The 12,228-nt window shown below is 38.4% G+C and overlaps 1 protein-coding gene across 4 annotated transcripts in view; it reads left to right on the top strand.

Moving 5' to 3' along the window:
* Positions 1-12,228, top strand: part of Cep350 (centrosomal protein 350) — a 137,301-nt gene that overhangs the window by 91,172 nt on the left and 33,901 nt on the right. For all 4 annotated transcript variants that reach the window (XM_028758394.1, XM_028758401.1, XM_028758385.1 and 1 more), the window contains 3 exons: positions 2,947-3,146; positions 6,261-6,469; positions 10,144-10,288. In XM_028758394.1, coding sequence (XP_028614227.1) covers positions 2,947-3,146; positions 6,261-6,469; positions 10,144-10,288 — 554 coding nt within the window. The remainder of the gene's footprint in view (positions 1-2,946; positions 3,147-6,260; positions 6,470-10,143; positions 10,289-12,228) is intronic.

Here is a 12,228-nt window from a genome sequence, read left to right as displayed (position 1 = left end):
AAACCCCAAGTACTTGTGTCTTGGTTGTTCCCATATGGTTACGTGTTTAGCATCCTGAAGGATTCCTAGCTCTAAGGGGGGGCGAGTACTTAGCCCTTTGATCTTAAGTTTTTTTCAAGCTTTAAGGGGCACTTTTAGTTATATAGTATATGCATATTAAATAAGAAAATGTGTTTCTGGGAAGATGTTTCAAATGTATAATTTCTTATACTCTTTTAAAACTATTCATTTTATAATAGCTATTTCTCTTGCTTTTCAATTTTTAACAGAGATCTTGAATATGTTTGATCTTTAATAAATGACAAATGTCAGCTCTTGTGAGACTAGACAAAAAATGTTAGCTTTACATTTTTTAAAAGTTGTCTTGTGTGTTCCAATACTATTTTACTTTCTGTGCTAGGTCATGCATGCATTTAGCAGTTTTACACTTAAAAGGGCAGGTGATGTTTGAATGCTATAAATAAAATTTTAAATCTTCACCAAGTGCATTTTATTTTACATAATATTTTGATAATTAGCATCAAAATAAGTTTATTGTATATTCATAAAGAATGACAAGGGACATTGTAGTATGTTTCTGAAATGTGGAGGAATGTATTTCCTTAAAGTTGAGTACAGAAAATCAAGGCAATCCAGATAAATGACTATGTATGTGTATGTGTAAAAATCAACAGAGTGACGGACAGACATACTGTCTCAGACTGTGTAAATAAACAGAGTGACGGACAGATATACTGTCTGAGACTGTGTGAATAAACAGAGGATGGGCAGACATACTGCCTAAGACATGTATAAAAAAAATGTCCCTACCCTCAAAAATCCATGGCTGGATTCACACCTAGATTTTCTCCCTTCTGGGATGTATTGATATTGACCCTTGCCCTTCCAAGGCAATAATGAAATGTTGCCTTAGCTGTAAGTCACCGTTGTTTGCATGTGAACAGGAGCATGCTCTGTCAAAGAGGGTTAGACTTTCCAACTCTCACTGGACTTATTTATCATTTCACCTATGTATGAAATCTGTTTACTACTTCAAAAGAAGAAGAGTGAGCTTCCTCTGCCTTTAAAACTTTAACATAAGGAATTTTCTTATCTTTAGCTTTACAATTGAGCTGTTCATAACATTCTTCGCTGACTGTATTAAGATCAGCTTACTTTATTCCTAATTGTACATCCTGATATTTCAAAAAATGGGTATTGATTTTTTGTAATTATTATTTAAGTGGCCCTATGTTAGACTTAAAGCAAGATATCTCTAGTACTTTCTGTTAAAAGTTTATATTGTCAAAGCTAAAATATTATTCTATAAATTGGTTTGCTGAATTATACTTTTATTTTCAAGCTAGATCATGATGGTAAGGTTAAATAAGACAAATGCAGTAAATTAGCCTAAAATACATAATAAGGTAAAGGTACAAAAATCAGTTGCTCTAAGTTCCATATGTGTACAGAGTTACTGATCAAGGCCATATTGTTTACTCAGTGTTAAAGCTTCTTGAAAACGTATTTAGCCTCACACTGTTCTTCTCATTATATTCTCATAAACAAGTAAATTTACCTGAAAATGTAGATGATGAGCATGCAATGTTTGAGAAGACACATTAATTCAAAATCCATCAGTTTTAAGATCCATAACAGTCCATGTATTTGTATGTACCACACAGAAAGGTTCCCTTACTCAGCAGCGTGCGATATCCAGGATGCATATTAAAAGATCTTCATTCAACTCCTTTGCTTTCCCCTTTTCCTTCTTCCTGCCTCTTGATCTCTTGGTTTTAAAATCTTCCTCCTTATTTTGTAGACACTGCTCTCCTGTTCACTACTTCTTCTCTGTCTTTACGTCTCACCACTGGGCCTCTCTCAGTGTCTGTTTCCCCAACCTTCATCCCAAATTCCAGCTGTATATCTACAACCAGTTGGTCAGGTAACTGCACCTTTTTCAGTGCACTCTTTGATAGAGCATGCTCTGTTCTTTTCGTTTGTTGTGTTTGCTTTTTTTCTTTTTTTTTCTTTTGTTTGTTTAACAGCAGCCCAGAGGCCTCTTGTCACGTGTCATATGGACTTTACCCTAGTGTCTCTACACTAAATGACATGATGATTGTTTAAGAATGAAGCATCAGTTCCTCTTGGCCTTTTATTGCTTGTTGGATGTGCAAGAACTTTTTCCTTGGTTAGCTATCATTACAGAGCTAACAGCAGTAATAAAAGTTGCTCATCTTGTATTAGTCACAGCATCTATATGTAGACAGTTAATTAGTGGCTCTCGACTAACCAAAATTTTTTTCCTAAATCAATAATTTCTCCCAACCCTTTAGGCCCAAGATAAGATTTAACTTCAGAAATCAGGTTAAATTGAGACAGTCAAGTGCATCAAATGGTGCTCAGCGCTCATACACAGAAAGATCTATCACCTGACATTGCATTGCTTAGGTAAAAGCAAAGCCTAAATTTGAAAATAAAAATAAAACGAGGATATATATAAATATGTATAATCATTTTTGTTTGTTTGTTTGCTTGGGTATTGGGGCACCTTGGGGTTTGTTTTTATAGTTGCTTTTGGTTTTGTTTTGAGTTTTGTGTGTTTTCTGATCTGAGCTTTTAGGATAAATTTCTTACATACTCTCTCTCTTATGAAAAACAGTCACCTATAGAAAAAGGAGTATGTAAGTTACTGAATAACAGCGTCAGTCAAGTTTGTTCAAATATCCATTAGATTTTCTTTTCTGAATTTACCACTAGCTTTCCTTCACTACCCCGACAACCTGTTGTAAGAAAACACTAATTTTCTCATATTAAAAAAAATAAGTTGGCTCATTTTGTGTCTGTCATTTCAAGCTTAGGGAGAGAATGATCTGAGTGCCTGCTTGTTGGTAAGGCATGAATGTCAGCTTTCAGTTACCTCTGCCTAGAGGTGGCTTTCTGACTGTCTTCCCGGTGTGACTGTAGGTTTCTGACAAAGCGAGAACAGAAGCTAATGCAGCGCCGACAGCATGCGGAGGAGCTTCTGGAGTGGAAGCGGCGTCTAGACGCAGAAGAAGCAGAAATCCAACAGATGGAAAAACAAGCTTTGGCTGCCTGGGACAAAGAACTAGTAAAACCCAAAACTCCTAAGAAAGAACTGGAGAGCCAGCGAACAGAGCAGAAAGGTAATGAATACAAACTAAAGCCTAGCCTAGCTTATTTACTGATTTTTGGGTGGGAATGGTTGAAAGCGAAGAAGGCAGTGAAGCTGCACGGGTGCACAACTTATAAGACACTAAGTAACTTCTTGAAAAGGTAAATGTGAAGTTGGTTTTTTTTTAAATTCAACTTGTCAAAGCTCAATAGATGTTCAAACCAGGAAAACTTGGGTGTTTAATTCTTTATTTTCCACAGAAGGCAAAAAGAGATACATTTTTCATCTCACTTTATGATATTAGTATATAACTTCAATGCTAAATCCATAAGAGAATAACATGAGAAAGGAAAAAAAAAACGTTCTTTTTTGTCCTAAATACTATACATACAAATCTAAAGAGGAAAAATTACAGTCATTTGAGTGGATTCAGAAAAAGACTTAGGATCACATATGTAAACCTTAGATCAAAGTACACATGGAAAGAAACTGTCTTTAACCAGCAAAACAGAACAACAAAACCCAGACTTAAAACAGATATAATACTTAGTATTAAAACAGATTACTTTCCCCTTGAAAATGTTTATTAAGCATTATATGAAGGTTCTAGAGAGTTCAATAAGGCTTGAAAAAAAAAAGTAAAAGCTGTAAGAAGGGAGTGGAAGACACAGAATTCTATTACTTACAGTTAATAAAGGAATACACATAGAAAACCCAGAATTTGGTACTGGAGAGGTGGAGCATTAGGTAAGAGTGCTTGTTTCACAAGTGTAGGAACCTTTAAGTACCTGTAAAAAGCTAGGCAAGCATCCTCTCTGCTTGTAACCTCTGAATATGGGGCAGAGTCTGCCAGCTCCAGGGTCAGTGAGAGACTGTCTCAAAGGACTGAGGTAGAGAATGATAGAGCAGGACACTTGACCTTTCCTGACTTCCACACGTGTACATAGGCACATATAATCGCACATTCATGTACACAAATACCCCTCCGTCACACACAGGAAAACCCAGAATCTGCACTTTGTTAGAATAATGAGTGAGTTTAGCAAGATCACTAGTTAGAGAACCAAATGATGAAACCCAGTTGTTTTGGGTTGGAGATGTAAATCAGATGCTGGAATGTTTGTCTAGAGTGTGTTAAGCCCTGCATTCCTCCCCCACCACCCGGATGTGATGGCACAGGATTGCCTCCAAATCGGAGGCAGGAAGATTAGAAGTTCAAGGTCATTCTCAGTCTAACAGTAAATTTGAAGCCAGCTTGGGCTGTCAGAAACCCTGACTGAAAAGCCAACCAGATCAATCAACAACAACCCACTTATTCATGCTTCTGCATGCAGCCCTTGTCATATTAAATAGAATCACTTCAAAGGGGCAGGGTAGGAGCAGTGCTGGGGAAATGGCTCAGTGTTTAAGGTGCTTCCCACCCTTCGGGGACTTGTTTGGTTCCTAGCATCTGTGTCAGGTGTCTTGTAACTACCTGTAACTCCAGCTCCAGGGGACCCAGTGCCCTCTTCTGGATTCCTTGTGCATACACACACACACACACACACACACTCACATACACAAGTCTTTGAAGAATTATTTGAAAGTAGGAAAGAGAAAGGATCTGGAAGAGTGGGAAGGGGACAAGAGAGGACAATAGGTGAATCTGATACATTATATACAAATATGGAGATATAAGACTGCATTGTGTATAATATGCCTAGTAAATTTTTACTTAAAAAGTTACAAGTAGAATTAGGCATGGTGGAACATACTTATAACCCCAATACTCAGTAAATTGAGGTAGGGAGAATTGTGACTTTGAAGCCAGCTTAAACTACAGAGTCTGAGACCAAAATAAGGAGAACCTGTCTCTAAACAAACAAACAAACAAACAAAAATATGAAGTACTTTCATACAAGGTTAATAATACAAGATCTTTGGGAAGGAAAATGTAGAGCTTTGTTAGGAGATGTTAAACAGTAAAACAGTTTCCCATTACAAATGAACCCAGTGTCATACGATATTTATTTTCTTTGAACTCATCTCTAGAGCCAGGGCCATTTAGATCTGAGGCCCACCGAGGCTTCTGAAAAGGGTTTTGATGACCTCCATTAATTTTTATGAACAAAAGGTCAAAAGAGCAAGACCCTGGTAAAGAAGAACCATAACAGGTGGAACCAATTTCACCGTATACCAAGACTTTTAAATGTGCAACAATTTAAACAATGTGATAGTTACATAGAGATGGAAATAGACTGTGAACAGAGAACCCAAGAAACACCCATGCATTTATGGAAGGTTAACATGACACAAGCAACTTTTCAGACTTACAGAGACAAAAGGCACTCTCCAACAGCTGTATAGGAGGAAACAGTGAAGTGCTGAGTCCACACCTGACAGCATGAAAGATCTGTACCAGCCAAGCGTGGTGCCTTTAATCACAGCACTTCGAGGCAGAGGCAAGAGGATTTTTGTGAGTTCAAGGCCTGTCTGGTCTGCAGTTTTTGAGTTCTAGGACAGCCAGGACTGCATAAAGGGATCCTGTTTCAAAAAGAAAGACAAGAAAAAGTGTGTTCAAGATATCATTTTACCTAACTGATAGAAATTTTTTACTTAGTATTTCTGTTATAGACAGTGTCATAGATATCTTTAGCATAGTTAGGTAGAGTGCATATGTAGACGCATATATCATGTGTCTACGTATAGTATAGCAGAAGGTTTCAGACTCTTTGCTTAACCAAAATATTTATCTTTGATGTTGTCTGTTCTGAACGCTGCTGGTTGCAGCCCATTGCTTACACCTATAATGAGTTAGCACTTCCAGTTGTCCTAGGAATATAACCTAGGAGTAAAAGTTTTAGGTCATAAAGTATTTGCTTCATCTTTTCAAAAAGCACTAAAATATTTTCCAAAGAGACAGAAGCAGTTTCCAGTTTGTGAGTTATAACTGCTGTGCACTCTCATATTTAGTCAGTCATCGTCACTGGGTATACATGGTGAAGGTCTGCTTTCAGATGGTGTCAGCCAAAATTGCCAGTGAACAGACTGTTAAATAATGGTAAATAATGTGGTTTTTACGCCGAGAACAAGTCTAAAATGTAACAAGTTTAACTTCTTTATTGACAAAGATTGGACATTTTTTGGTTTTACCCTGTGTTTCTAGGAATAGCAAGTGAAGAGGGATCTCCGATGCCTTCCTACTCTCCGCGGAACACTGACAGTTGTATTCCAGAAGAACTAGGCAGCCCTTCTGATTTATGTATACCTTCTGAGTCTAGGGTACAGGCACAGCCTGGGAGTCCAGATCAAAGTATACTTACTGAGGAAATGGCTTTCTCACAGGAACTGGAATCTACCTCTCCTAGTAAACATGTAAGTTAATGTCTATATTTTAAAACTTCTTTAGAAAAAACAATATGTTGAGAAAGTATTACTAATAGTTATATTATTCCTGTTAATGGCAGCAGTATCAGCCATGCTTGTAACAATCAGGATTTAACATTTGGAGAGAAATAAAACTTTTAATAAGCTTATATTTATAAGTATATGAATTTAGCTTTAGTTAAGCAGTTAAAATTATACTCTGTCAAGTCTAATAATATGAAAGAGATAGTGCCCTAATTAGAGTTACTGTTGCTGCAATGAAACACCAATGACCAAAAGGAAGTTGGAGAGGAAAAGGTTTATTTGGCTCATACTTCCACATCACTGTTCATCATCTAAGGAAGTCAGAGCAGGAACTCAAACAGGGCAGGAACCTGGAGGCAGGAGCTGCTGCAGAGGCCATGGAGGGTGCTGCTTACTGGCTTGCTCCACCTGCTTTCTTTCTGAACTCAGGACAATCAGCCCAGGGTAAGTACCAGTGATCTGGGCCCTTCCCCATCGATCACTAATTAAGAAAATGCCCTACAAGCTTTCATACAGCCCTCTCATATGGCAGCATTTTCTCCATTGAGGTTGCCTTCTCTCAGATGCTTCTAGGTTGTGTCAAGTTGACATAGAAACCAGTGAACACAAGCAGGGATTTTTTTTTTTTTTTTCGAGACAGGGTTTCTCTGTTTAGTCCTGGCTGTCCTGGAACTCACTCTGTAGACAAGGCTGGCCTCGAACTCAGAAATCCGCCTGCCTCTACCTCCCAAGTGCTGGGATTAAAGGCGTGTGCCACCAATGCACGGCACAAGCAGAGATTTTTGAAGTCTGTAACAGGATCAGTAGGTGGGTGATAAGGACCTTAACTGCCAAGTTTGATGGCCTGGCTTTGATTCTCAGAATAGAGACAACTAACTCCTACAAGTTTTCCTCTGACTAGCACGTGGTGCATACACACACATACACACACACATGTGCATGCGTATATGTGTGTGTGCTTGTGCATGAACATACATATACATGCATACATACACAGAGTAATGATTATTTGTGCAAACATGACAAGTTCTTTTACAAATCTGCTTTGTCTTAAAAAGCATAAGATCTTTAAAACATGCCAAAGTGCCCTTGCTATACTTTAGTTAGTAACTGCTAGTTCATAGAGTTAGAGTGATGATTATGTCACTTTAAAATATCTGAAATGAATGGTTTTCAATTATCATTACACTGGGCATTATTAGAATAATAATATTCTTTTATTCTATATTTCATAGAAAGATAAAAAACTCAAGATAGAAACTCACCTGTTTTTAAAACTGATTTCTACAAGGTTAAGACATGAGCATAGCAATACAAAACACTAACAAATATAATAGTAAAGCTTTTTTATTGAAAAAGTTACATATGTGCTGGTGTGTATGTTTCTGTGTGTAAAAGTCAGAAGAAACTTGTAGGAGTCAGTGCTTCCGTGAACCCCGTGGATTCCGGCAGTTGAACACAGGCTGTAGGATTGGCAACAAGTGCTTTAATCTGCTGAGCCATTTTACTGACCCACGTCAAAACCTCCTTAATTTAAAAAATATGGATAGGAACGTCTGTAGTTAGAATTTTGTTTTAGAATTGTTATTTTATTTTGTGTATATGAGTGTCTGGCCAGCAAGTTTGTCTGTGCACCATAAGGACATTGGATCCTGAAACAGCAGTTACAAATGGTGATGAGCCACCATGTGGATGCTAGGATTTGAATCTAGGTCCTCTGCAAGAGCAGCCCTGGTCTTCAGACCTGGTCTTCAGAATGAGAACCTAACTTAAATTTTATATATAATATAGAATATATATAAACTTAATGTAATTATAATGAATTATAATGCAATTATAATTAAAATATAATGAAACCCAGTATTCTTATGCTAATCAAGAAATTACATTAAAGAAGAAGAAAAAGAAAAGGGTTTTTTTTTTTATTCACTTAATATCCTGATTGCTGCCCACCCCGCTGCTAGTCACACCCTCCCACAATCCTTCCTCCATCCCCTTTTCTCCTCTGAGAGGATGGTGTCCCCACTGTGTATCTCCCCCTCCATCCTGGAACATCAAGTCTCTGTGGAGCTAGGCATATCCTTTTCCACTGAGGCCAGACAAGACATCCCAGCTAGAACAACATATCTTACAGCCAGGCAACAGCTTTTGGGACAGCCCCCACTCCAGTTTTGGAGGTTCACATGAAGATCAAGATGTTACATATATGTGGTGAGGCCTAGGGCTAGCCTGTGTATGTTCTTTGGTTGCTGGTTCAGACTCTGAGAGCCCCAAGGGTCCAAGTTAGTTGACTCTGTTGATCTGCCTGTGGAGTTCTTATCGCCTTTAGGGCCCTCAATCCTTCCCCTAACTCTCCCATGGGAGTCCCCAGCCTCCATCCAATGTTTGGCTGTGGGTCTCTACATCTGGTTCAGCTGCTGGGTGGAGCTCTCAGAAGACAGCCATACTAGGCTCCTGTCTGCAAGCATGACATAGTAACATTAATAGTGTCAGAGGGATTGGTGTGTGTTTGCTCATGGGATGGGTCTCTAGTTGGGCTGCTTATTGGTTGGTCAGTCCCTCAGTGTCTGCTCCATTTCTTATAGACAAGGTAGGTTTTGGCTTGAAAGTTTTGTGGGTGGGTTGGTATCCCTGTCGCTCAACTGGGTTTCTTGCCTTGGCTACAGGAGTTGGCCTCTTCAGGGCCAGTCATCTCCCCTATGCTATGAGTCTCAGCTAAGGATGCTCCTATTGATCTTGGGTGCCTCCCCTATCTAGGTCTCAGTCTCTTCCTGGAGATGCCTCCCACCCCTGCTAGTTGCAGATTTCCATCATTCTCATGGCCATCTGGCCATCCCTCCTGTCCCTCTCCACACCTGAGCCTGACCCTCCGTCCCCTCTCCCATCCCGTTTCCTCCCTCAGTCTGCATCCTGCAGCTGTTATAGTCCGTCTTCTAGGTTAGATTCACGGACCCTCACTCGGGCCTTCCTTCTTGTGTAGCTTCTTTGGGTCTGAGGAGTGTAATGTGGGTATCCTTTATCCTATAGCTAATATCTACCTGTAAATGAGTACATAGCATGCATGTCCTTTTGGGTCTGGGTTACCTCACTCAGGATGGTATTCTCAAGTTCCACCCATTTGCCTGCAAAAGTCATGATGTCTTTGTTTTAAATAGCTGCATAGTATTCCGTTATGTAGATGTACCACATTTTCTTTATCCATTCTTCAGTTGAGGGACATCTAGGTTGTTTCCAATAATGTTTTTAATAAACTATTTTTTTCCCTTTTGTGAAATTATAAAGTTGTACTAAAATTTAATATATTCAATTATTATATAAATTATTAAATTTGATTATTTGATATAAAAATGTTATAAAATATACTTTAAAAATAGTTACTTAAAATGTAATTGGGGGCTGGAAAGATGACTCAGAGGTTAAGAGCACCCACATGACAGTAGCTGTAGTTGTAGGGGATTCCACACCCTTGCTGGCCTCTGTAGGCCCTAGCTAGGCACATGGTACACCACCATACAGATAATAAAGAAATACATTTTAAAAAGTTGTAATTGCTATCTGTACTTGGTCGTATCTCAGATTTAAAATATAAGTTCTGTTGTATGACAAAATAATTCCTGTTTGCCTTTCTGTTTGAACAGTCGCCTCTCAAAAGTTGCTTATCTGTGTCAAAGCAAGAGTCTAGCAAAGCAAGTCATAGGACTGAAGGACACTGTCATCAGCCTGTCAAGTTTCACCAGCCCTGTTACAGTTGGTCAGATGAGTCACTGTCTATGACACAGTCAGGTAAGGCTGCAATGAGTTTCTTCTTTTGGTTTTGAGTTCACCTTTAATAAGCTTTTTCTGACCACATGCTAGCACTCTGTTATCCTTTATTGCTTTGTATGGCCAGGATGAACTCATATAGCTCAGTGATCATCATTGATAATTATATACTTGATTCCACAAATTGTAGCTAACTTTATTCTCTTGTGTTAGTAGACATTTATTTCTCCAAAAATTTCTTTCCATCTGTCCATGTCCGACAGTGGCTGTGTGTCTCTACAGCACTCTGTACTTCAGTGTGCTGTGTTTGCACAGCACAGCTGGTAGAGCAGCTGGGCCTACCAGGTGTGGATTGAACTCCTGGCAGCAGGTTCTATGTTTTCTCACCATTTGCAATACCAGTGCCTCATAGGTACTGTTGATTGTATGCTGGGTGTTTATTCATTTTCTCAATGAGTTATTAGTAACCATGAGGTTAGAAGGTTTTGGGACAGGATAGCAGAAATCTCAAGGGAGCCATGTAGAGAAACAATAGCCTGTGGATGGCAATGGGAACATTCTGGGTTTTTGTTTGTTTGTTTGTTTTGTTTTTATATATATCTCTCTCCCTGTTCATGTCTCTATTGGATGTTGATTTTGAAAGACTGAAAGCTTCTACCTTGCAAGGCATCAGGAGTTTGTTGGTCTTGGGAAGCATATCTAAAGGGAAAGTGCTGTGTTTATTAGAATTATGAGGAAGATGAATGTAATATTGAGTATTGCCATATTAATTATATTGATAAGCATATATAGCCATTTGAGCTCATTCTTAAAGACATTCGTTTTTTGTTTTGTTGGTTTTGTTTTGGGGGCTTTTGTTGTTTGTTTGTTTGTTTGTTTTTTAAAGTTAAGATGTTTAGTTGTTTCTGTGAGAGGAGGTGGACAGGGGAAGTAGTCTAATAAGGGAAGTACTTGTTGCAAGTATGAAGACCTTGGTTCAGCTCCTAGACTCCATGCAGAAGGGAAACTGGGCATAGTGGTGTGAGCTTGTAAGATTAGTCCAGGGGAAGTGGAGGTAGGCAGATGCTTGCAGCTTGTTTGCCAGCTAGACTAGCCTGTTTGTGGAGAACCCATGTCTCAGAAAACAAGTCAGATAAGCCTAAAGAAAAACACCCAAGGTTGATCCCTGGCCTCCACCAAACACATCCATGTATACACCCACACACATATGAACTCTCCCCTCCAACACACACATATGAACCCACACATACATATATGAACCCCACATACACACATTTTTAAAAGGTAGATAATATACCATAATTCAGCTATTTTCCTGATGATTGTTATCTAGATATTCTTAAATGTTCACAGTTGTAAATAATGCTTTAAGAAATATATACAACATTTTAGAAATCTGATTTATAGAAATAGAATTATCAGGTCAAACATTGAAAATTATTATATTTTTATTTTTGTATAGCTACTAGTAGTTGTATAAGTTTGTTTTGCATGTTCTAGTGCAGACTTATTTTGATAGAGTGTATTTAGTAGACATAAGCTTCATATGCACTTAGAAACATGCATTCCTACTTTGGAGCTGTTACTTACAACTTTCTTCAAGTTTGTTTCCCATACTGGATTCTTTTTTCCACTGGAAGCAAGAAGATTAAGTTTTCACCACTTTTGCATGAGTTATATGTTATAGATAATGATAGTATTGTGAGAGTTTTATTGCTAGAACTTAAGTTTAAAAAAACAATTTTAGAAAAATAGTGAGATTTTGAATTATATATAAGATGTAGCTCTTCAGGAGAACATTGTTATAAACAGTATTTGAAAGAGTTGTAAGTTTTAATGTGGAATTAGCCAATAACTGTGAATGAAGGGAGAAATCAAGTTGATACAACTTGAAGCAACCTGTCTGTCCAGACCCTGCTCACCTCCACGCGTGCCCACCGCTTCCCCAGACTCTGCTCACC

Source organism: Grammomys surdaster, unplaced genomic scaffold (assembly GCF_004785775.1).
Source record: "Grammomys surdaster isolate TR1022 unplaced genomic scaffold, NIH_TR_1.0 130, whole genome shotgun sequence".
Classification (NCBI taxonomy): Eukaryota; Metazoa; Chordata; class Mammalia; order Rodentia; family Muridae; genus Grammomys; species Grammomys surdaster.
Note: the sequence above shows the minus strand (reverse complement) of the source record. Positions and strands in the feature narration are given on the sequence as shown.